Source organism: Pleurodeles waltl, chromosome 8, assembly GCF_031143425.1.
Source record: "Pleurodeles waltl isolate 20211129_DDA chromosome 8, aPleWal1.hap1.20221129, whole genome shotgun sequence".
NCBI classification, from domain to species: domain Eukaryota; kingdom Metazoa; phylum Chordata; class Amphibia; order Caudata; family Salamandridae; genus Pleurodeles; species Pleurodeles waltl.
The window spans coordinates 1,537,041,758-1,537,066,596 of record NC_090447.1 but is presented as its reverse complement, the minus strand read 5'-3'; the positions used below and the strand labels follow the sequence as shown (position 1 = coordinate 1,537,066,596).

The following is a 24,839-nucleotide window of genomic DNA, read 5'->3' as shown; positions in this document are numbered from 1 at the left end:
CCTTGCACGCATTAAAACTGGTCTTCGGGCACATCCTCAGCGCACCAGAAAGTCAACAAAAGCATTGAAGTCGGTCAGAATTGACCAGGGTAGCTCTCTTTGGATCAGCGAGTGGCGAGAAGAGAAAAGTACTGACGTCACAGCGTAAAGGTGAATCGAATCACGACAACCACGAAGTCCGTAGACTCGACAGACAACACCTAGCGATGCACAGGGGTACTGCTCGAAGAAAAATCTCCGGATCCAGTCTGATGCCTGGGGGAAATTCTAAGGTAAGGAACCTGCAACTAGAAGTCTTTATCGGATAATGTAGATATAAGGTACTTCCAGGAGGTGCAGAATCTGGTGATAACTTTAATAATGTTGATAACATGCCTCTAGGAGGTGTGGAATCGCATGATTGCTTTAATAATGTTGATATAACATGTCCCCAGGAGGTGCGGTTTCTGCTGATACCTTTAATAATGTTGATATCACATGCCTCTAGGAGGTGTGGAATCGCATGATGCCTTTAATAATGTTGATATAACATGCCTCCAGGAGGTGCGGTTTCTACCTTTAATAATGTTTATATCACATGCCTCTAGGAGGTGTGGAATCGCATGATGCCTTTAATAATGTTGATATAACATGCCTCCAGGAGGTGCGGGGTCTGCTGATACCTTTAATAATGTTGATATCACATGCCTGTAGGAGGGCTGGATGGCTACAGATCTGTATCTTAATAAATAACCGCTTTCCTCCATGGAAATAAAAGGCCTAAGGTGATGGCTGGCAGGTGGTGCATAGGTTGATGCCACTCAGGAGTCGCATTGGCATTGCAGGGAGTGGGAGCGATTAGGTGGTAGCATTGCATATTACATTTACACTCTGTTGTAAACATAGTTTCCATGGTGAAAGACCACACTTTCTTGCTAAAACAGCATTTATTTCACCCCACCCCCATATGGAGACCTTTCATGATCTGTGTTGTTATATATCTGTCAGGTCTCATACCCGGGTACTGGGGCAGATGCTCGGACTAGGAACAATTTGAAATGCCTCCAGTGGGTTTGAAGATGTGTCACTGGTTGGCAAATGTATTAGGAAATGGAGAAATCAAGGGGGGGGGGGCAAATTGTATATTTGCTACATTATGCAAAGACTGTGGACCCTGAGTATATAACTTTTCACCTACACATCTGCCTTATCCAAGTACGCTTTCTGTTAAACTATGTCATGAGGGCAAAATGTAATGTGGTGGTGTCAGAAGTGAATGATGCAGCTCCACACCATTAGAGTGAGCATTGGCAAAGCCAGTAGGACAGGCCTTCGCAAAGTTTGCAAAGGTTATTCTTTTTTTACTGCAAGCGTATGCCACAAAAAAAACAAATAAAACCTTAAGCCTGCATTAAAAATGTAAATTTTAAAAGCCTTAAGAGACGTGTCTGTTTTACTAGTAATGTTTTTGAAATACACCTTTAAGCTGTGCAATGCCTGTTCTAATTATTATTACTCGTGAAGAAGGCAACGATAAGTCACCACTCAAATCACAGGCAGCTGCAGTGTTACTTAAAACTTTATAACTTTAAGAAGGAGAGGGGAAAATAACTCACCATATAACTGAGCGCAACAGTAAAGGCAAGATAAATAACATTTAAAGTTTATATACAAATTAAATACAATTAAAAGGCACGCTTTAAACCAACATTGTTACTGAAGTGCAAGGAGCTACTTTTAGGCAGAAGAGAACAATGTTTGTCAGGCGTTGTGCCGTCACTGAAAGCGGAGGGCGCTAATGGGTGAAGTGGGCTAACCCTTTACCCCTTGCTGTGTGCTATGATGGGTGGAAGCAAAATATGATTGACAGTTTAGCAGACCAGTGGGTGAAGCCCTCCCACAGAAAGCCCCTGTAAGAAGCTAAGTAGCAATGTGTTTGAAAACAGTATCACTCCAGTATTGGAACTTTCATAGATTCACATGCTTGAATCATTCCCCGTCGTCGAGATGGGAGTCCCGGTACAATTTTCACAAGTAATGTTAAGACAAATTGAAGAGAAAAAGGCCCTAGCCCTCTTCAATTTCACAGTCTATCAGAGTCATTTTGTGAAAAGGACCAAACCTGATCCTCCACCAATCAGGCGACAGCACCCTTCAGAACCTCCTGAGAGAAGCTCTAGCACCTCAGATTTTCTACCACACGTCGTGCTAGGGAGTCTCCTCAGAGCTCTGCTCTGTCTTCACACCTTTATGGAACTCAGAGAAACTCATTTATTTGGATTTGTCAGCTATTTTTCAACTATGTCTGACAAGGAAAAGAAGAGTCTCTTTAGAGACTGCAAGACTTGTGGGAAGAAAAGACTTCATTCTGAAGACCCTCACCAGGACTGCACTTACTGCCTGTACCCAGATCATTCAGCCAAGGACTGTAAGATTTGCCGTACTTTTTCTTCTAAGACCTTAAAAGATAGAGAAGGCAGATTATTAATAAGGCCGCAGAAACTAAAACATAGGAAGGATCCAGTTTCTGGTTCTGAGAGTGAGGAATCATCAACATCAAAGAGATCAGCTAAAAGGGCAAGATCACGCTCTAGATCTCTCTCACAAATCTCAAGAAAAGCCCTCAAAAAGACTGCTTCAGGGTCTTATAGGGGTCGCGGCCCATCTTCTTCCCCAACTAAACTCTCAAGTAAAGAGGGGAAAAGACATTCTTCCAGTTCTGAGAGGCACAGGAAATCTTCATCTGTTCCACCATCTGTGCCTTTCAAAAAGCCATCCTCTGTGACTGGAAAAAAGGCCTCGTCGACGGATTCCCCGTCGACGGCACCGTCTGTGGGCGCATTGCCGACGACAACAGCTACTTCGGGATTTCCATCGTCAACGGCTCCGTCGGCGACATCGTCGACGAGAACAAGTACACCACCGTCGACGAGAACTGCAACAACGACATCAGCGTCGACGGCCGTCTACACCACGTCATCGTCAACGGCGCTGATGTCGGTGACAGCCCTACCGTCGTCGACGACTTTGTCGACGGTAGACTCGTCGGCGAAGCTTTCTGCTATTAAAATAACTGTGCGTCCAGCGTCGACGGCACCGTCCATTACAAAGTCGATTTACACGTCGTCGACGACACTGGCGACGAGGGAAAAACATCAAAAAAGAGGAGAAAAGTTAACTCCAACCCACACATCACCTAGTAAGGTATCCTCCCTGGTGCCAGTACATCTTTTGGAGGTAGATGAAGATTCAGATGAAGATGGGCCTTTTGGAACAGCCCACAGCCCTTCTGAATTGAATGTAAAATACCAGGAAGAGGAGGAATATGAGGAAGCTTATGATCCCCAGGCTTACTCTGAGCATCAGCAGTATCAGCAGGGAGCGTATATTCCTTCCGACCTGCTTACTGGCCTTAGAGCGATGTTAGTGGATTACAATAGAAGGTTTCCTCCACAAGGAGAACAGCCTCCTCCATCGCCTATTTCTGGTGTTTCTACTCCACATCAAAGACCAACGTCTTTGCATCTCACAGATGTGGCCACTCCGGACATGACAATTCCCCAAGACACCGACATCTCAGAAGGAGATCAGGAAGAAGGAGAGCTCATAGACACTCACTCAGAGTGGGACTAGTACATTATTCCTGCTCCATCTTCTCCTTCTCATTCGAAGGTGGAATCCCCACCTGAAGACATTGTGAAAACCTCCAATCTCCTAGAGAGGGCAGCCAAGCGTTTTGCTTTACTGCTGCCTACTAAGCAAACAGACTGTTTCCTATATGATTTTAAAGAGCCCTTTCAAAAGTCTGTGCGCTCTATCCCGATGGTGAACTACCTGTGGGAAGAGGGCCTTAAAGTCATGAATAATCCGGCAACAGTCACTGCAGTTTTGCCACGTCTGGATAAGAAATACAAAGCTCCTGATGATGCACCAACATGCTTGACAGGACATCCTCCTCCGGATTCAGTAGTAGCTCAGGCAGCTCAAAGAAGATCAAAAAATCCTTCTGCCCCGATTTCCGCACCCCCAGACAAGGAGGGTAGGCGGCTAGACAATATAGGGAAAAGATTTTTGTCTATGGCCAGCCTAATGCTTAGAGCTGCCAACTCCTTGGCTATTTTGTCTCGATACGACAGACAGCTTTGGGCGGATATTGCACCTTTTATTAATCAACTCTTGTTTCTTCAACAGCCAGCTCAGTGGATCATAACAACAGATGCCTCACTGGAAGGCTGGGGCGCAGTATTACAGGACCTGAAAATAAGTGGCAAATGGCCAATCCATCTGGCATCACTGCATATCAATTGGCTAGAACTCAGGGCAGTGCTCCTCGCCTTACAAGCGTTTCTCCCAAGAATCTCAGGATCGCGAGTGGTGATAAGAACGGACAACACCACATCGATGCACTATCTCAACAAACAAGGAGGTACAAGATCTCTCACCCTCTCCAGGGAAGCCCAAGCGATCTGGAACTGGGCCTCGCAGCAAGGCATCACACTATCAGCGGTACACTTGCCGGGAATAAACAACAAGGCAGCAAATGCACTCAGCAGGCAGAAATCGGACTGCCACGAGTGGGAGCTAGACCAGACAGTACTGAACCAGATTTTTTCCCGGTGGGGAACACCAACAGTGGATCTGTTTGTGAAGAAGTACAACGCCAAATGCCAGTTCTTCGCAATTTGGCATCACCAAAAGGGATCTTGGGGGAATGTGTTTTCGATAGTCTGGTCAGACATCTTTGCTTACGCCTTTCCTCCCATTCCGTTGATCCCAAGGGTCCTCACGAAGATGAAAACCGAACCGTGCACTCTCATACTGATAGCCCCGTACTGGCCGCGCCAATATTGGTTCACGGAGCTCCTCATTCTGTCAGTCAAACCTCATATTCCACTGGAGCCGTTACCTCATTTACTAACAATGAACAACGGCCAAGTTCGGCATCCCGATCCGCAGTCAATACGGTTATCAGCATGGCTCCTCACCACAGAGAGTTTGCGCATTTGAACATCCCGCAGGACCGCAGGGATATTTTGTCGAAGGCCAGAGCGGATAGCACTAACAAGACGTATCAGTGTAAATGGAAAAGATTCTGTGCCTGGTGTCATCAGCGTCAAATCGACCCTCTACTCTCACCACCAGAAGAAATATTGCCGTATCTCTTACAGTTAGCTCAATCTGGCCTAGCACACTTGTCCATTAAAGTTCATGTAGCAGCTATAGCTGCATACAGACGTTCAGATGACACACCCTCGCTCTTCTCTTCTCGGCTGATTAAGAGATTTCTAAAGGGGCTTTTCAGGGTTTACCCTCCTTTCAGACCACCACTTCCTTCGTGGAATCTGAATATTGTTTTGGCACAACTGATGAAGCATCCATTTGAACCGATCCACCATGCTTCCCTCAAATACTTGTTGTGGAAGGTTGCCTTATTGATAGCTCTTACATCAGCTAGGCGGGTCAGTGAGGTGCAAGCGCTGTCCATCCAAGAGCCATTCCTGCAGCTTAAACACGATAGACTATTAATGCGCACTAACCCGCATTTTATTCCAAAGGTTCCGTCAGACTTTCACATGAACGAACCTTTAGTCTTCAAGTCTTTTTTCCCTCATCCATCTACTCCGGCGGAGAGGGCATTACACTCTTTAGACGTGAAAAGATGCGTTAAATTTTATTTGGACAGGATTAAATCTTTTCGGCGCTCTAATCAGCTATTTGTGGTGTACAGCGCTCTTAGGAAGGGGTGCCCCCTATCCAAGCAGAGTATTTCTAAATGGATCGCCTCTGCTATTCGCTTTTGCCATCAGGCAGCGGGCAAACCTTTGAAGTCATCTGTGCATGCTCACTCGACGAGAAAAGTCTCATCGTCAGCGGCACTGTTTGCAAGAGTGCCACTACAAGATATATGTAGGGCAGCAACATGGAAGAGCTGTCATACCTTCACTAAGCACTACTGCTTGGAGTCCCTCTCTCACGGAGAGGTAGCAATGGGCCAGGCGGTTCTCAAGAATCTCTTCAGGTGAAGGTGAGCCATTTCTCCTCCATCCCTCCATCCTAGAACAGGTATGCACATTGTTTACTTAAAAAAAAACAGAAGTGTATATAAGGATAAGAGAACGCTATCATAATCACATAAGTAAGCGGGTTTACAGACATTGATCATGTTACAGTAGTGTCTTATGATAATTTCGATTACTGTTTTCTTCTTCGAATTTCATCATGTATCTTCACAGGTATATCTGTATATATATATTAGAGATAAGTAGATAGATATCTTTATATGTGTATATATATGTATAGATTTAGACATATGTCAGTATACTTATATACTTCATCATTTTAGGCACAATGATAATAAGGTTTTGTGGTTCAAGATATTTTGTTTATTAAAAGTGTTGTGATTTTACAATGTGCATAGTTATTGCTTTCTACTCTGATTCAAGCATGTGAATCTATGAAAGTTCCAATACTGGAGTAAGAAAATAAGTTACTTACACGTAACTGTAGTTCTCCAGTATTGGAATCTTTCATAGATTCACATGCGACCCACCCGCCTCCCCGGAGAAGCTCACTTCACCTCTTTCTTTCTATTTATACATATATTCAACATAATATAAGCACTTGTACTTGGAAAATCTGAGGTGCTAGAGCTTCTCTCAGGAGGTTCTGAAGGGTGCTGTCGCCTGATTGGTGGAGGATCAGGTTTGGTCCTTTTCACAAAATGACTCTGATAGACTGTGAAATTGAAGAGGCCTAGGGCCTTTTTCTCTTCAATATGTTTTAACATTACTTGTGAAAATTGTACCGGGACTCCCATCTCGACGACGGGGAATGATTCAAGCATGTGAATCTATGAAAGATTCCAATACTGGAGAACTACAGTTACAGGTAAGTAACTTATTTTCTTGTGGCAAGACAGCTAAAGCGGTCTCAAAGGCCGGGCATAAGTGTCAAGAAACCATGTCAAATTGTGTTTCTTGATAGTTTGACCTTGCCTGAAAATAGTTTGTACTGGTATTTTGTTCAGATTTCACTGCCTCCACTTCTGGGGGCGGAGGCCTAAATTTACATATCAGTGAAATCTCTGTGGTTTGTTTATGTTGCTCAATGGGCACTAAAGAGGTTCAACTGATGCTGCCCCTTTGCACCCGCCAACCGTCAGTATGTTGGGGTGTCAAGATAACTGACATTAAAGAATTGATTTCACATTGAAGGAAGATGCGGTGAATAAAATTGTACACAAATAATCTGGATATATTTTGCATTAATGCAAAATAGGACAAATGTGATCTCTTTGAGGTCCTTTTGTTAATCTAGATAAAGGTTAGTGCTGCGTAAAAAATAATAATAATAAAAATAAAATAAAAAATAAGAGCTAACAAAATAAAACAGTAGAAGGTATTGTAAAATGACAAGAATGCTCAATATGATAAGACAAGAAATAATCTTAATGAATAGATACCAAGTCTGGCGAATGATGGTCCTAAATTAAACTTGTAATCTGCACCCTTTAACTCAAGGCCGCTATGGTGCAGTGCCCCCCGTCTGAGGGAAAGGAAGTGCAAGGATTTGTAATGCGTGGTCCATGCATCCCATCCCAGAAAAGCTTAGCATAAACAAAGACATTTAAGAGTGAGGATTTCCCTCCTTTCTACCTTCTAACCACAGGTCTTGTTCCTCTGTTTCCCACAGTGGTGCCTAGTGGACAGTACAGCGTACAGAATCAACCTGGCCAGCTCTCTTTTCTTCGGTGGTGTCTTCTTTGGGGTGCTCCTCTTCGGACAGCTGTCAGACCGCTTTGGGAGGCGAAAGGTGTACCTCATAGGTAAGCGCAAGAGCGGCTTTTCTCTCTGGTGTAGGAAGCCTTACCTATCCACTGATGGAAGTGAATGGGAGTGTGTACACAGGGCAGTGTTTTGACTTTTAGTTTCTTTGTCTTAAAACTTCTTTGTTATTGTTTTGGCTTAGTTGGATGTCGCAGGGATTTGAAACTTTCGGATACTCAGTCAGTGCATGGCAGGATCTATTTCTATTCACCTTCATTTGATTGTCAGCATCCTCCACATATACCGTATCTTCTTTTTATATTTTGTCTGTCTTTATTTGAAAATGTTGAATGGTTTCACCCATTTGGAACAGATCAGTAATCTGCCACAGAAACCAGTCCAGCATGGGTAGAGACTGGGATAACAGAGCAGTCCTGTAACATGGGGATTAAATTCATAAGAAAAATCATAAACGTGTATCGGCAAGTTAAACGAGGGGAAGAACAGTCGCTACAATGTCGATTCACAGCTGTTCTACTGAGACCCGAGAGTCAACAAGGAGATAAGAGCCAGCAAAACATTCAAACAAGTGGAGAAGAAGCTGTGAGGGCTGTAACCTCTATGAACCGTACAAAGGGAAGAGTCATATGGAGGTTGGTAAAGTTCTCAAGGGAGTTCCTGCTGATCGCATGAACCCAAGAAAGGGACATCCTCACGGGGACGGGTAGTGATGTGATGGGGGAGGGACAGCGGGGCGGGGATAAAGTGAGTGAGCACGACAGAGTCTCTAACCGTATCCAAGCATCTCCTGTGTTCACGATCATGAGTTTATTCCTTACTTCTCATCCTGGTACCCCAGCGGTTGTTATGAAGGGTGCCACATGTGTAAACACGTCTGTCCTGCTTTGTAGTCTATAGATAGGTCACTCATATATTGCGATCTTAAACATTTCCAACTGCTGCACATCATGGGTTGGTTTCAGGGATGACGTCCAATGTTGTAAAAGGCAAATTTTAGCAGTAGCGAGGGCCGTGGACAGCAGTTGTGGCATGGCAAGTCAGAGTTGGCATGTCACTCATGTCATGTAAAAGCTCTAGTCCTCTAGACAGGGGACTGATGTGTCTAGTGCACTACTCAGTGTATTCTGTATGGCGGTCCAGGCACTGATAAAGTATATGAAGTATGTTGCATTCTGTGTGGGCACATCACCAACAGTCGGCATGGTGTAATAGGCAGCGCCTCTGAGCTTTTGTGGGTCCGGTGCCAGTATTTTAAATTTTAAAGAGTGTAAAGTTTATTCTAGATTCTTGAACAACCCTGCCAAGCTGTCCAGCCACCTCTATTCTGATAATAGAGGTTGAGAGTGCTTATTTTGTACTATTACATTATAAAAGGCCATCACCACTCCCTTCATTATACCCAGTCCTTTAGATATTGCAGTTGGAGGATCATGTTATGTCCTCTTGTGGTTTACTCAAGTAGTGCAAAGTGAGTGCTGAATCTTTGTAGTCGTTTGAGTTGCTGTTCATTGTAATCCATATTGTTGCCGCTTCAAGGAGGCAAAATTAAATGTCTCATTTGCACAATTGGGCCTGCGGAACTGAAAAAGCTTTTCATTGGTTGTGTTGGTTTCCGCTGAAAAAATTGACCAAGATCTGCACTTTGTGGCCATTGAGATCATAGGGGTGTTTTCTGAGCTTGCCAACGGGATCTGACAGGCCTAATTGTGTCTCAGGAAGCAGACAATAATCACCATGGCCTGCATGCATTATCTCATACTGATGTTCTAGGCTATGCCCTGTGGGCCCTTTGCAATTCCAGTTGAGGTGAAAAAAATCATCCCTAACAGCTTGGGCAACTGTTGCATGAGCAAGCTCTGGACACCATTGTCACTTTCCATTTTCTCTGGTATCTCGTAGAATCAAACGTTGTCCTGTCTCGCCCTGTCGTCCAAGTCCACCCTTTTCTACTTAAGGTACCATAGGTCTGGGCCCCAGGAATGCACATTATCTAGCCTTTCTTCCAGGAGAGCCATATGTTTTTCCAAGCCCTCTATTGTGGCATGAAAGGATCCCACGTCAGCGTGAAGTGTCTTCTTTTCTGATATGAGTTCAGAGATCCTTGCATCCACCGACTAAAGCCGCATGCCCACCAAAGAAATTTCTTTCGCAATAAGTTCCATAGTGGCCTCATGCACAGACTTTGAAATGGTGTTCGATTGTTTGCTGCTCCCTTCCATTTCTGTGAAAAGCAGTTGACTCATGGCTTTGCCGCTAGCCATTCCAGTTTGTGGGAGAGGGCTGGTATGGATCGTGTCCAGGAAGTGAGCTTGTATAGTCCTGTGAGGAGGCGACATGAACCAAGTATCAATCTCTGCTGCGATTTAACTGCTTGTGATGCAGCATACTGCAAACTGGCCTCTGCAAAGCTCCGCCTTACTGTGGTCACCGAAATCTGCCTTTTACTTATGAAGTCGAGGTCCGGGTAGGGTAGACTGTTCAGCCCAGGTTGGTACCATGGGTAGGCAATGTTATCCAACAAAGCCCATTAGAGATAGAGGCCGCTCGACAGCGAGACACTGGAGCAATGCAAGGAGCGATCTTTCAGCGACAAGCAAGAGAGCAGACCCCTCTCTGTTAAATGGACATGGTCGGTAGAGGCCCATGGATGTGTAGGCCTCCCCTCCAAGTGGCTGCCACTATTGAGCAGCATCTCCTGGTAGTGATGGTAGTCCACCACATCACCCCTTCAGCGCTTATGGTCCCAAGAGCTCATGAGTACAGAGGAAATGGGAGGAAGGAGGACGTACTGGCCTTAACCGAGCTCCCCTCTGTGGTGGGCAAGCATTCTGTCCATGGTTCGGGCTGGCAAAGGGTACAGACAAAAGAAGCAGGGACAATGGTGCGACTGCCCAGATTGGGGTGGGGTGGGAGGGGCCAATCTGCAACAGTCAGAGGGCATAAGGAGCAACACTCACCAAACGGAGGGCGTGCACCCCAGGGGAACAAGGCCAGCACTCCTCCCGCGCACAGCAGCAGCCCTCCACTAGGCCATCTACCCCACTGGTTTCCAAACTCAGTTCCCTAGTAGATGCAAGGGGGTGAGGAGGCCTTGATCCTTGTGCTCCAAGGGAGCATGCTGCAGTGAGTGTGATTTGACCCCATTTAATCACTTTAGGCTGCAGACAGCGTTTGCTGTTAGTATCCGCCAGGGTCCTGGAAGCCCAGTCCCCACCACCAAAGAGACCTTGCTGCTCCTGGCCCGCAGTTGGATGGATCTGGCCCTGGAAGCTATATCTGGTGAATGAACTACAGGTACACGGCCAACATTCAGAGCCCTAAATCCCAGGTTCCCCACTTGACCAACTGGTTTCATCCGCAGCAAAGCTGTGCACTTCGTTTTCCTAGAAGCACTAATAACTCATTCTCTTCAGGCCGCGCTTCGCACAAAAGAATGCGTGAACACATGGGTAGAGTGGACTGCTGCTCTTGATTGATTTTTTTTTTTTTTTTAAATGCCACAACGTACGTTTATTTTGGCTTATTCATGACAATGTTGTGAGTGCATTTTGTCTTAACTCTCTTAAGAAATCATGAATTGAAAAAGTGATAAATTGAAACACTTTCAAATGCACAAAAATCATCTTTTTTAATTTTAAAGAGCTTTGCCATATTTGTGCATGTCGCCTGGGGCACAATTTTACATGATCAGTGTCTCTGGGTGACTCAGCTTGTTCATTGGTTCTTTGGGCTTAGCTTAAGGTCCTGGGACAGCTCTGCATGCCTTTACCTACGAGTTTTGTGACCTGCTCACCTCTATGATAAGGGAACAACTGTATCTCCGGTACTCTAAAGAGTGATGAGACACACTTAAGGGGAAGCAGTTTGAAAAAAGCTTGAAAGTAGTTTACCTTACTCGTGTTCAACCCGAATTACTAGTCTTTAAGATGACAAAGTATGCGTCTAGACTATAAAACGTGATCTCCATCCCAAAGTGGATACCTCAATGCCATGTGTCTCCAATTCATGAACTTAATACTGCCGAAGTACAGCGAGATCTCCATCTCAAAGTGGATACTTCCACGCCATGCGTCTCCAATTCATGACCTTAATACTGCCGGAGTACACAGCAATCTCCATCTCAGAGTGGATACTTCCCCTCCATGTGCCTCCAATTCATGACCTTAATACTGCTGGAGTACACAGAGATCTCCATCTCACGGTGGATACTTCCACGCCATGTATCTCCTATTCATGACCTTAATACAGCAGGAGTACATGGAAATCTCCATCTCACGGTGGATACTTCCACGCCATGCGTCTCCAATTCATGACCTTAATACTGCCGGAGTACACAGCAATCTCCATCTCAGAGTGGATACTTCCATGCCATGTGCCTCCAATTCATGACCTTAATACTGCCGGAGGACAGAGATCTCCATCTCAAAGTGGAAACTTCCATGCCATGTGCCTCTAATTCATGACCTTAATACTGCCGGAGGACAGAGATCTCCATCTCAGAGTGGATACTTCCACGCCATGTGCCTCCAATTCCATCCCAAAGTGGATACTTCCATGCCATGTGTCTCCAGTTCGTGACCTTAATACTTCCAGAGGACACAGCGATCTCCATCTCACTGTGGATACTTCCAAGCCATGTGTCTCCAATTCATGACCTTAATACTGCTGGAGTACATGGAGATCTCTATTTCAAAGTGGATACTTCCATGCCGTGTGTCTCCAATTCATGACTTTAATACTTCTGAGGTACAAAGAAAGTCATTGATTCAAGATAAGGCTTAGAAATTGGCTCCCTTTGGTCATAGACAGAAAGGAGAGGTTTCAGTTCAGTAGACTGCAGTACGGTGGACTTCTCTCCTCTTCTTCCTCTTTCTTTATCATCCCTCACAGTGAAGAGACAAGCCAGTGCTTTCTCATGTCCGACATCCTCACTGCATTCATGGGGCATGGATGGGTACCGAACAAAGATTCTGTACACAGATTGACAGGAACCAGTTTACCTTGGGGCATCAGGACATTTCATTGGATACCAAAGAAGCTGAATTATTTTGCTCTACTTCCTTGTCTGTAATCGAATATTTTTGTCCCCAGTACTGATTTATCTTTCTTTCATAAATGATTTAGGGACTAGTGCATTTATCAGTTTCACTTTGCTGGTCTGAATTCTATCTCTGATGCATGCTGTGGAGACATTTAAGAAGGTGCCAGCATTTGACTGGTGTTTGTGTCAGTCTCCTCTAACAGTATATTGTTTTGGATAAGATTTGGGGCCAGATGTATGTCGAGACAGGTTTGCGAACACCAAATAGCGCATTTTTGCGATTTGCTATTTGGTAATCACAAACACCCACACACTAATGTGTGTTTCACACATTGTGCAAGTCCCAGTGGGTCGCATATAGACGTGCCTCATTAATATTCATGAGGGAGTTCTCGCTTTGCGACCCACTGGGAATCGCTAAAATCACATGGATGGTGGCCTGCTGGGGCCAGCAGACAACCATGCCTGTGATTGCTTTTCATTAAAACATTCTTTTTAAAAAATACAGCTCGTTTTCCTTAAAGGAAAACAGGATGCGCTTCAAAATGAGAAGTTTTCTTTTCATTTTTAGGTCAAGAACGACAGAGCTCAAGCGCTGCTTTTTCCGACGTGTTGTTATGTATTTGGGCTTTTGGGCTTTTCCCCACGCCCACCTCACATTCATTACTATCGCTCGTTCATGGGCTTTCCCTTCAAAAATCCTTTGTTATCACTGTTAAATGCTTTACATTTGTCCCTCCCTGGGGTGGTTTGGTTACTGCCTTGGACATCGACCCTGTTACATGGCTAAATGCACTTTTGCCGATACATTTGACTGCGAGTGACTTTTTCCTTTTGTGTGTCTCCTTTACGCTCCATCCGCGGCACATTGAATCCGCTCGCTTGTGAAACTGTTTTACTCTTCATTTTCAATTTATGCGGCAAGAAAAGTCTGGTTAGGAGTTTAGAACGCAAATAGCTCTAACTCTAGCAAATGCGAGACCCATTGCATTGCAAATGCTTGTTTAAGAGTAGACAGTGATCTGTGGGACCACTGCCTGCTCTCAAAAAATGTTTTTACAAAAAGTCTCAAAGGGGAAGGCGTCCCTTGAGGGCCCCTTCCCATTTGCAAAGAGGTTACCCCCAACTTGAAAATGGTAAATGTGAATGTTTTGCAACCTCATTTCTGTCAATAAATATTCCTACATAACACTGCAATTTGGTTTTAGGAAGGGACACCCTAAACACGCCCCTTCCTAGTACCGAATCACAAACGCAATTGGCAATTTGGTAATAGATCACGAAATCGCAGATAGGGCTTGGTAGATCAAAAAATGTTTTTTTGCAGTCACAAATAGTCCGATTCTGCTAATTTGACCATTTGCGCCCTCAAAAAAGCTTTGTACATCAGGCCCAGAAACCCTTAAAAATCACATTTTGATATTTTCCTTTCCAAGCCCAAAGGAGCAGTAAAATTCCAATACAATCATGCATTTTCTTTTTAATCATACTCCAGTCCACAGCCTCTCATACCTGTGCATCACAAAACTTGATAGGACAGGATTTACCAGTGAGGACAGCAGTTTGGTCCCTTCTCCTGCTATCTCTGGTTTACATTGGATATGTTTGTTGCTGAAAACAATCTGTACAGTGGTGGTCCGAGCAGTTCACAATGGGGTCATTAATTTCTGACAACAAGTCCTTAGTGACTTTTCATGCGTAAACAACCTGCGCAATCTTTGTCAGCCGGCGCAAGAGCTGAGGCTGAGAGCATAACATGACCTCTGAAGCTAACTTTGGTGGTGGCATTGCTAGAGGAATTATGACATGTCCAGCAGAGAGAGAGGCGAGAGTCCGATATTTATTTAGAGGCCAGGCACTACACTGTGTAAGGAAATACACCGGGCTGTAAAAGAGAAGTCTGGCCCTGCCATTGAGCAAGGGAGACTCAGGCCTCCCAAAGTGAGGAACGTAAGGTTGACGATGAAAGCATCCATGACCTTACTCTGAGAGAAACCTGCCCATGTGACAAGAGTCATTGCCAAGGAATTTAAGAAAGAAACTAGAATATGATCATGAACAGTTTGGAGCTGGCAACAAGCGAAAAACCAGGACATTATGTCAACATTAAAAGCTTGCTAGTGGTTAAAGCACTCTGTGTCATCAGTGAAAATGCACCATACATGCCCACCACATTCTATTGGCCCTTACAGCTGTCAATTAAATGGAGGAGCCAAGATCGTTTTGTTCAAATCACTACTATTGTGGGTCTTAACTGGAATGTGACGATGGATTGTAATTGGAATGGAAAAGAAATGGAGGGAAGAACAAATAAGTCGAGAGCTCAGATCTTGTTGATTGTAAATGCAAACTTAGTGGTTTGCTGACATCTTGTAAGCTTAGAACAAGGCTTACAGAGTTAAAGAGATTATTGAGCCTGTAAAATGGGGAGCAATTCAAGCACTTCCGTTCTTTGCCTCTTAAATTCCTGCAAAATCAATTTGCTTGTATATCAGTTCACTTGCAGAGGTGAGTGGGATGGGAGAAGTACAATCTGAAGTTCTTTCCTCCACACAAAGATATGTTGGGGAGGCAAAAGAACTGAGGAAGTTGTGAGAGTTTGCTTCACTAGAATACTTGCAAGGATGCTCCTCATTTATCGAGGGATGGAAAGTGTACTATGAAGGATTGTTCACAACCCAATATTAGTACGTTGTTATCCTGTTATTGGGAAGCTTTCAGTGGAGCTATCCAGGTCTCCATTAATAGGGACACAAATTTGTCTTATAAAAAGGGTGTTAATTCAGCTCAGTTTGGCAATAAAAGAACATATGCAACTAGCACTAGAGTGCGAAAAATATATCTAATGATATTTCAGATACTGTGCTGAATACATCAATTCATGGTGCATTACAGCCTTCCTTACGTCAACTGCTCCATATAGACAATACATAAATGTAAGAATTGCACAGATTCAAATTTGGGGGGTTCGTGGGCCTTGGAAGAATAGCCCGAAAAAGGATCAAATTCCTAGGATGTGTCGTGGCCCAGAATGCACATCTCCATATTCTTCTTCTTCTATAGCCTCACATCATGAAATGAGGCTCGCATGTTTACCCGCATCATGAACTGAGATTGGAATGTATAACCGCATCATGAACTGTCTGGCATGCTTAATGGGATCATGAACTGAGATTGGAATGTATAACCGCATCATGAACTGTGTCTGGCATGCTGAGATTGGAATGTATAACCGCATCATGAACTGTGCCTGGCATGCTTAACATCGTCATGAACTGTGCCTGGCATGTTTACCCGCATCATGAACTGAGATTGGAATGTATAACCGCATCATGAACTGTGTCTGGCATGTTTAATGGCATCATGAACTGAGACTGATACGTGTAACCGCATTGTGAACTGAGATTGGCTTATTCACCTGCCTCCTGACCTGAGGTTGTAATGTTATCTGCATCCTGAAGGGTAATGAAGTAGTAGTGTAGCTCTGCGTCGCCCCTGGAGAGATACTCACTAAGCTCTTTGCAGTGTTAGTGAGACAACCTTTCTTGCCGGGAGAGGGGGGATAGAAGCGGAGAAGGGGGGAAAAAGAAAATTAAAAGGGGAGAAGTGAGATAGAGATCGAGAGAGAAGACGGGGGCTGGTGTCAGAGAGACCGAAGAGAGCAAAATAGGGGGGAGAGGAGGAGGGAGGAGCGGCTGGTGACGGGGTCCCCAAAGTGTCAGCCCTAAGTAAACCCTAAGTAACTCCACCTTCTGAGTGAGCGGTAGGAGGGAGAGGTGGAAGATGCTGAGGTGGGCCCTAAGACAGAAAAAGAGGGAGAGCGAGAGAAAGAAAGAGAGAGAGGGAGAGAGGTAGCCGGAATGTGTGGGGGGTGTATGATGAAAGAAACTAGCGGCAGGCTGGATGTGGCGGGGCATCCGCAAGGAAGGGGGCCCATATTGGAGCAAATATGGCAGCCTGGTCCTGGAGGGTATAAATGATTCTCTCATGTGCAGCTATATGAGTCATTGCTGTTACCCATTCCTCCAGGGTTGGAGGGGGGGTAACTTATCTCGGAGGATACATATTTTTGCGGTTGCTAGTGCTGTATGTTGCAGCCTTTGTTGCGGTCGTGACAGGGCCGGTAGAGAGTCCATGTCGTGCAGTATGATAAGAGAGGAGGGTAGGAGGGTTGGGAACGACATGGAGTCCGCCAGAGTGCATTCCACAGTATTCCATAAAGGCCAGACTGACGGACAACCGCTGAGGATATGAAGCAAATCGTAGTGTTTCTCCGTGCAGCGCCCGCAGTCCGCATGTGGAAGAAGGCCGATCCTGTGCAATGTCACCAGGGTACAGTACCAGTCGTATCTTGAAAAGACAGAATTTTAAGCGGGCTACATGCGTGCCTCTGTCCATCACATCCACAATGTCTATCCAATCCTCCAAGTCAAAGGTCCACTGTAGGCGGGTTTGCCATTGTAGGCGTAATTTGTCCAGGACAGGTTGCAAGTATAGGTGACTTGTGATGACCTCATACAGGCCAGCCATTACGCCTTTGTGTTTCCTCCATGTCTTCAGGTAAGTCACCACGGGCGAGGGTTGTAGTCCCCATCGGGTAATGTCAGTGTGCTGGTGCACACAGTGTTGGAGTTGCAGGTATCTCCATTCCTGTCTTGGATGGAGGTGGAATTCCTCCTGCAGCCTGGTGAAGTGTTTGAGCTTGCCGTCCTCTAGCACCTGGGCTAAATGAAAGGGGTGTACCCCAAGTATGCGGTGGGCCCTCTGCCATGCCGCACGTGTCGCCTTCAGAATCGGATTCAGATCACTAGGGGATGGGAGATTTGTGTAATAGAGCCCATCGAGGCCTCCACTATGGGTAAGCAGCGCTTTCTCGACAGATATCCACTGTGGTGATTCTGTGGGGCCGGACAGGGTGGCAGCCAGCGGCGACAGGTGTAGGGCCAGAGTGTAATGCTCCACCGAGGGAAGCCCTATTCCCCCATGGGATCGGCGCACCATCAGTTTGGCTGACGCCAGTCGTGGCCGTGCAGAGCCCCACACAAAAGCCTTAATTGCTGCATCATCCGATCTCAGTGTGGAGAGAGGCGTTTGAAGGGGTAGGAGGCCCAAAACATAGGGGAAGCGCGGTACCGTGACCATCCTTACCGCCCGTATCTTGCCCCACATGGAGAGGCCTAGATAGCACCATTTTTCGAAGTCAAGTCTCATGTGCGCAATGAGGGGGTCCAGGTTGTCTCCCACCATACGCTCTAGGCCTCGATTAACTAATACTCCTAGATATTTGAGGCGTTTTGGAGTCCATCGAAGTGGGAAGCCCAGTAGCGTGGATTTCGTCGTCATCCATGAGAGGGGAAGGGCCTCGCTTTTGTCCCAATTCACCCGGTAGCCGGAGAGGGGTGCGAAGTCGTCAATGATCTCCATCAGTGCGGGCAAAGAGCGGTCCAGGTCGGTTAAGGTTAGGAGGATGTCGTCCGCGTATAGGTAGAGTTTAGAGGTGCCGCCCGGTGGGGGAGACCCGCTATCAAGGGGGAGGCGCGTATGGCAGCCACCAGCAGCTCCAGCGCCAACAGGAATAAGAGGGGCGATAAGGGACATCCCTGCCGGGTCCCTCTGCAAACGGGAAAGGGGTCCGAAAGGAATCCCCTACAGTTGACCTGTGCCGTAGGGTGCTCGTAGAGCAGGTGAACTTTAGAGATAAACTGGTCCCACAAACCGAATTCCGCCAACGTTGCAAATAGGTATGGCCATTCTATGCGATCAAATGGCTTCACGGCGTCCAAGGACAGTGCTAGCGCGACCTCCGGTGCATTCCTAGCCTCCCAGAGGGCATGGCAAAGGGTACGAAGGTGATTTCTTGAGGTTCGTCCCGGCACAAATCCCACCTGGGTGTGCTGTATTAAAGATGGTATTACTTTACACAGGCGATTCGCTAGGAGGCTGGCCAGTATCTTAACATCGCCGTTCAGGAGTGATATGGGCCGGTAGCTGCTGCAAAGCAGGGGATCCCGACCTGGTTTAGTTATAACTGCAATTATGGCGTTGTTGGAGATCGCACCTAAAGAGCCCGTCTGACATGCCTCTGTCAGCGCTTCGTGCAGGACATATAGCGTCTCCTCCCCCACCCATTTATAGAATTCTGCAGGGAATCCATCTTCCCTGGGCGATTTGTAGTAGGGGAGATCAGAGACAACCTGCATGAGTTCCTGCCAGGTGATGTCCCCCTCCAGTAAGTTGCGGCCCTCGTCAGAGAGCGAGGGTAAGGCAGTGTTGTTGAGAAAGACCTCGATCTGGGCAGGAGAGGACTGTGATTCTTGAGTGTAGAGGTGTCGGTAAAAGGTTGCAAATTCATTGACTATCTCCTGTGGGTGCGTGAGTGTCTCTCCCGTGCAAGCTTTGATGGCCGGTATAGCTAGGGTCACCGCTCTCTGGCAGAGTTGTGCTGCTAACAGGTGGCCAGCCTTCTCCCCCTGTACGTAGTGCCGTCCCTGCAAGCGATGCAGCGCATATTCGGCCTGAGAAGTGTATAGCTCGTTCAAGGCCATGCGGGCGCACTCTAATCGTTTACGGGTAGAGAGGGAGGGTTGGTCTGTATATTGTCGTGTTAGGCGTCTGATGTCGGTTTCCAAGGTCACTTGTCGTGCCTTCCTGTCCTTGTTTGTCAGTGCGTCGTCATGCATTGTGTGTCCGTGTATGGTCGCCTTGGCCGCCGCCCACGTGACCCTCTTGGATTCTTCTGAGCCAAGGTTGTCCCGGACATAGGTGGATGCATGCCCTCGCAATTGTGCCTTCCGTGTGTGGATCGGTAACATTGGACAGCAAATCGCCATGGCTTGTGGCCCGGGGACACCAGGCCCAGCTGGATGGCCAAATGGGTCGGGGAGTGGTCCGAGAAACCTCCATCTAATATGCGAGCTTCCTGTGTGTGCCCCACTATGCTGTGTGAGATAAGAAAGTAGTCCAAGCGGGATTGGGTGCTGTGAACTGGTGACAAAAAAGTATATTTCCTATCAGCCGGGTGTGTCAGTCTCCAGGGGTCTACCAGACCGTTGTCCTGCTTTATATAAGACTGTAGGGCCCTGTCGCTGTTATTAGTTATGTCCAGAGGCCTAGTCCTGTCCTGTATCGCGTCTCTAGTCAGGTTCCAGTCTCCCCCAATTACGTATCGAGTGGCCCCAATTTCCGTCAGGAGGCGGTTGATGCGCAGGAAGAACTGCCGTTTTGAACCGATTGGGGCGTAGATGGAGCCCACACACAGTGAAGAGCCTCCTAGTTTCAGCTTGGCAAACATGTATCGCCCCTCTGGGTCAACCCATGACTTGGTGATGGTGAGAGGTAGACTCTTTCGTAGTAAGATCGCAACGCCCCATTTTTGTGGAATGCTATCCCCTGTGTCCTGCAAGGAGGGGTTGCAACTAAATAAAGCTGTCCCTACCCAGTCCCGACGCAGTTTGTCGGATTTACCCTGTCAAGGTGTGTCTCTTGGAAAAGGGCCACATCGCTCCGTTTAGAGTTGAGATATGAGAGTATTTTCTTCCGTTTAATGAAATGGGTGAGGCCATTAACATTCCAAGATATGACCCGTAGCGGGGTGGGTAGTGATGATGGAGGACTAGCCATGGGGGGGGGGGGTCCAGAAGTGGCAGTGAGGGTGGGTAAGGTTGGGGAACGGAGCAAATGCGCAGGGGAGGATAGATGTCTATATGGTAGAAAGCCGTAAAGGTCGTGGGCAGGGTGGATGGATGGAGATGTGGGGGAGGGGGGTATGGAGCACCCAGGGGGTCCCGGTTGCCGAGGAGGGGAGCTGATGTGGAGAGGTGGTGGGGTAGGAGGGGGGGTATGTGGGAGAGAGGGGGGGATCGATGGTAGGAAAAGAAGAAAAAGATAGAAAGACACCAGAGGGGAAGGGAGTGAGGGGGGGGAGAAAAACAGGGAAGGAAGGAAAGAGAGAAAGGAGAAGAGGAGAAAAAAAAAGGTCAGGAGAAGAGTAGTTGAAGCGAATCTTAGGGGTACAAGAGTAGCAATACAGACCTCACCTCAGGTAGAGAAGAAGAAAAGAAGAGGGGGGGGAGAGGAGGGTGGGTTGGAAGCAGAGCAAAAAGCCCCACAAGTCCTAAACTGTAATCTGCGGGTCTAAGCCTGAACCCAAGGAGCCCCATCGCTCAGCCAGCGGACCCCCGGCTGGGAGGGGAGGTGTAGGAGGCTGGACTGGCTTGTAGTGAGTACCAAGGGGTACTTACACTTTGCACCAGGCCCAGGTATCCCTTATTAGTGTATAGGGTGTCTAGCAGCTTAGGCTGATAGATAATGGTAGCTTAGCAGAGCAGCTTAGGCTGAACTAGGAGACGAGTGAAGCTCCTACAGTACCACTAGTGTCATATGCACAATATCATAAGAAAACACAATACACAGATATACTAAAAATAAAGATACTTTATTTTTATGACAATATGCCAAAAGTATCTCAGTGAGTACCCTCAGTAGGAGGATAGCAAATATACACAAGATATATGTACACAATACCAAAAATATGCAATATAGTATTAGAAAACAGTGCAAACAATGTATAGTTACAATAGGATGCAATGGGGACACATAGGGATAGGGGCAACACAAACCATATACTCCAAAAGTGGAATGCGAACCACGAATGGACCCCAAACCTATGTGACATTGTAGAGGGTTGCTGGGACTGTAAGAAAACAGTTAGGGTTAGAAAAATAGCCCACCCCAAGACCCTGAAAAGTGAGTGCAAAGTGCACTAAAGTTCCCCAAAGGACACAGAAGTCGTGATAGGGGAATTCTGCAGGAAAGACACAAACCAGCAATGCAACAACGATGGATTTCCAAACGAGGGTACCTGTGGAACAAGGGGACCAAGTCCAAAAGTCACAAGCAAGTCGGAGATGGGCAGATGCCCAGGAAATGCCAGCTTTGGGTGCAAAGAAGCTGCTACTGGACAGTAGAAGCTGAGGATTCTGCAGGAACGACAAGGGCTAGAAACTTCCCCTTTGGAGGATGGATGCCCCACGCCGTGGAGTGTCGTGCAGAAGTGTTTTCCTGAAGAAAGACCGCAAACAAGCCTTGCTAGCTGCAAGTCGTGCGGTTAGTGTTTTTGGATGCTGCTGTGGCCCAGGAGGGACCAGGATGTCGCCAATTGCGTCAGGGGACAGAGGGGGCGCCCAGCAAGACAAGGAGCCCTCTCAGAAGCAGGCAGCACCCGCAGAAGTGCCGGAACAGGCACTACGAAGAGGAGTGAAACGGTGCTCACCCGAAGTTGCACAAAGGAGTCCCACGCCGCCGGAGGACAACTCAGGAGGTCGTGCAATGCAGGTTAGAGTGCAGTGGACCCAGGCTTGGCTGTGCACAAAGGATTTCCGCCAGAAGTGCACAGAGGCCGGAGTAGCTGCAAAAGTCGCGGTTTCCAGCAATGCAGTCTGGTGTGGGGAGGCAAGGACTTACCTCCACCAAACTTGGACTGAAGAGTCACTGGACTGTGGGAGTCACTTGGACAGAGTTTCTGGATTCAAGGGACCTCGCTCGTCGTGCTGAGAGGAGACCCAGGGTACCGGTGATGCAGTTCTTTGGTGCCTGCGGTTGCAGGGGGAAGATTCCGTCGACCCATGGGAGATTTCTTCGGAGCTTCTAGTGCAGAGAGAAGGCAGACTACCCCCACAGCATGCACCACCAGGAAAACAGTCGAGATGGCGGCAGGATCAGCCTTACAGAGTTGCAGTAGTCGTCTTCGCTACTTTGTTGCAGTTTTGCAGGCTTCCAGCGCGGTCAGCAGTCGATTCCTTGGCAGAAGGTGAAGAGAGAGATGCAGAGGAACTCTGATGAGCTCTTGCATTCGTTATCTAAGGAATTCCCCAAAGCAGAGACCCTAAATAGCCAGAAAAGAGGGTTTGGCTACTTAGGAGAGAAGATAGGCTAGCAACACCTGAAGGAGCCTTTCAGAAGGAGTCTCTGACGTCACCTGCTGGCCCTGGCCACTCAGAGCAGTCCAGTGTGCCAGCAGCACCTCTGTTTCCAAGATGGCAGAGGTCTGGAGCACACTGGAGGAGCTCTGGGCACCTCCCAGGGGAGGTGCAGGTCAGGGGGGTGGTCACTCCCCTTTCCTTTGTCCAGTTTCGCGCCAGAGCAGGGCTGAAGGGTCCCTGAACCGGTGTAGACTGGCTTATCCAGAAATGGACACCATGTGTGCCCATGAAAGCATTTCCAGAGGCTGGGGGAGGCTACTCCTCCCCTGCCTTCACACCATTTTCCAAAGGGAGAGGGTGTAACACTGAGGAAGTCCTTTGTTCTGCCTTCCTGGGCCAAGCCTGGCTGGACCCCAGGAGGGCAGAAACCTGTCTGAGGGGTTGGCAGCAGCAGCAGCTGCAGTGAAACCCCTGAAAAGGCAGTTTGGCAGTACCCGGATCTGTGCTACAGACCCGTGGGATCATGGGATTGTACCAACAATGCCAGGATGGCCTAGAGGGGGCAATTCCATGATCTTAGACATGTTACATGGCCATATTCGGAGTTACCATTGTGAAGCTACACATAGGTAGTGACCTATATGTAGTGCACGCGTGTAATGGTGTCCCCCACTCACAAAGTCCGGGGAATTGGCCCTGAACAATGTGGGGGCACCTTGGCTAGTGCCAGGGGGCCCACACACTAAGGGGGTCATTCTGACCTCGGCGGTAAAAGTCGCTTACCGCCGGTCAGAAGACCGCCATAACACCGCCGCGGCCGCGGAAAGCCGCCACGGTCATTCTGACCCACAACGGCCAAACCTCCAAAAATCCGACCTCCACTGCAGGCCGCCACATCAGCGGGCAGCGATAAACTGGAGATGACCAAACCTCCACCGTCACGCCAACAGAAAAACGCCCATGCCATTACGACCCACGAATCAACGCGGCGGGCTTTCCAACGCGGTATTCCATTGGCGGTACACACCGCCGCGGTCAAAATACACACACAGCACCAAAACACAGGCACATTGGACAATTACAAATACACACACCTGATACACATACACAACCCACTCCCACACAATCAATCAACTATAAAACACACCCCCACATCACCCACAAACCCCTACGACCACAATTACGGAGAGAAGGAGAGAGAGACACAGCAGACAATCCATAGCAATACACACTGAGGCACACTACACCATCACACACACCACATAGTAGCACAAAGCACCACACACCAACATACTCATCATCACATACACCACCCCACACCTCACCCACACCACCCCATGGCACCCCAAAGGCACCCACGCTTTTCGGACCAAGAACTCCGGGTCATGGTGGAGGAAATCCTAAGAGTGGAACCCCAGCTCTTCGGCTCACAGGTGCAGCACACCAGTATAGCTAGGAAGGCGGAGCTATGGCAGCGGATCGTGGACAGGGTCAACGCGGTGGGACAGCATCCCAGGAATAGTGAGGACATCCGCAAACGATGGAACGACCTACGGGGGAAGGTCCGATCAATGGTCTCCAGGCACAACATCGCGGTCCAGAAGACTGGCGGCGGACCCCCACCCACCCCTCCCGAATTTACATCATGGGAGCAAGAGGTCTTCAACATCCTGCATCCTCAGGGCCTCGCAGGAGTAGCCGGAGGAATGGACTCTGGTAAGTCCAATCTCAACTACTAGATCCCCCCCACCCCACCAGCATGCCAACCCACACCCCCACCCTCACCCCCAACCCCCCAGCACACATCCTCCCTGACAATGTCTCACCAGCACAACCCACCCATCCCAACACCAACTCCTGCATGCCAACACAATCCATGGACACCCATCACCCAAGCATGACCACCGCACTTACCCCCCCCCCCCACTAACTACCCTCACAACACCTCCCTCAAGGGAATGCCTGCACTGGGGGACGAGGGCACCCATAACACGCACGCTATTGCACACACAGAAACAATAACCAAACTCTCTTACCCCATGCAGGACCCGAACGCCAAAACACCAGCCAGGAGGGTCCAGAAATGTCCATCCCACCCCCGGAAATGTCCAT

General features: G+C 47.6%; 1 protein-coding gene across 1 annotated transcript in view; it reads left to right on the top strand.

Moving 5' to 3' along the window:
* SLC22A15 (solute carrier family 22 member 15) overlaps positions 1-24,839 on the top strand; it is a 224,714-nt gene that overhangs the window by 36,215 nt on the left and 163,660 nt on the right. The window contains exon 3 of the mRNA XM_069202976.1: positions 7,672-7,804. Coding sequence (XP_069059077.1) covers positions 7,672-7,804 — 133 coding nt within the window. The remainder of the gene's footprint in view (positions 1-7,671; positions 7,805-24,839) is intronic.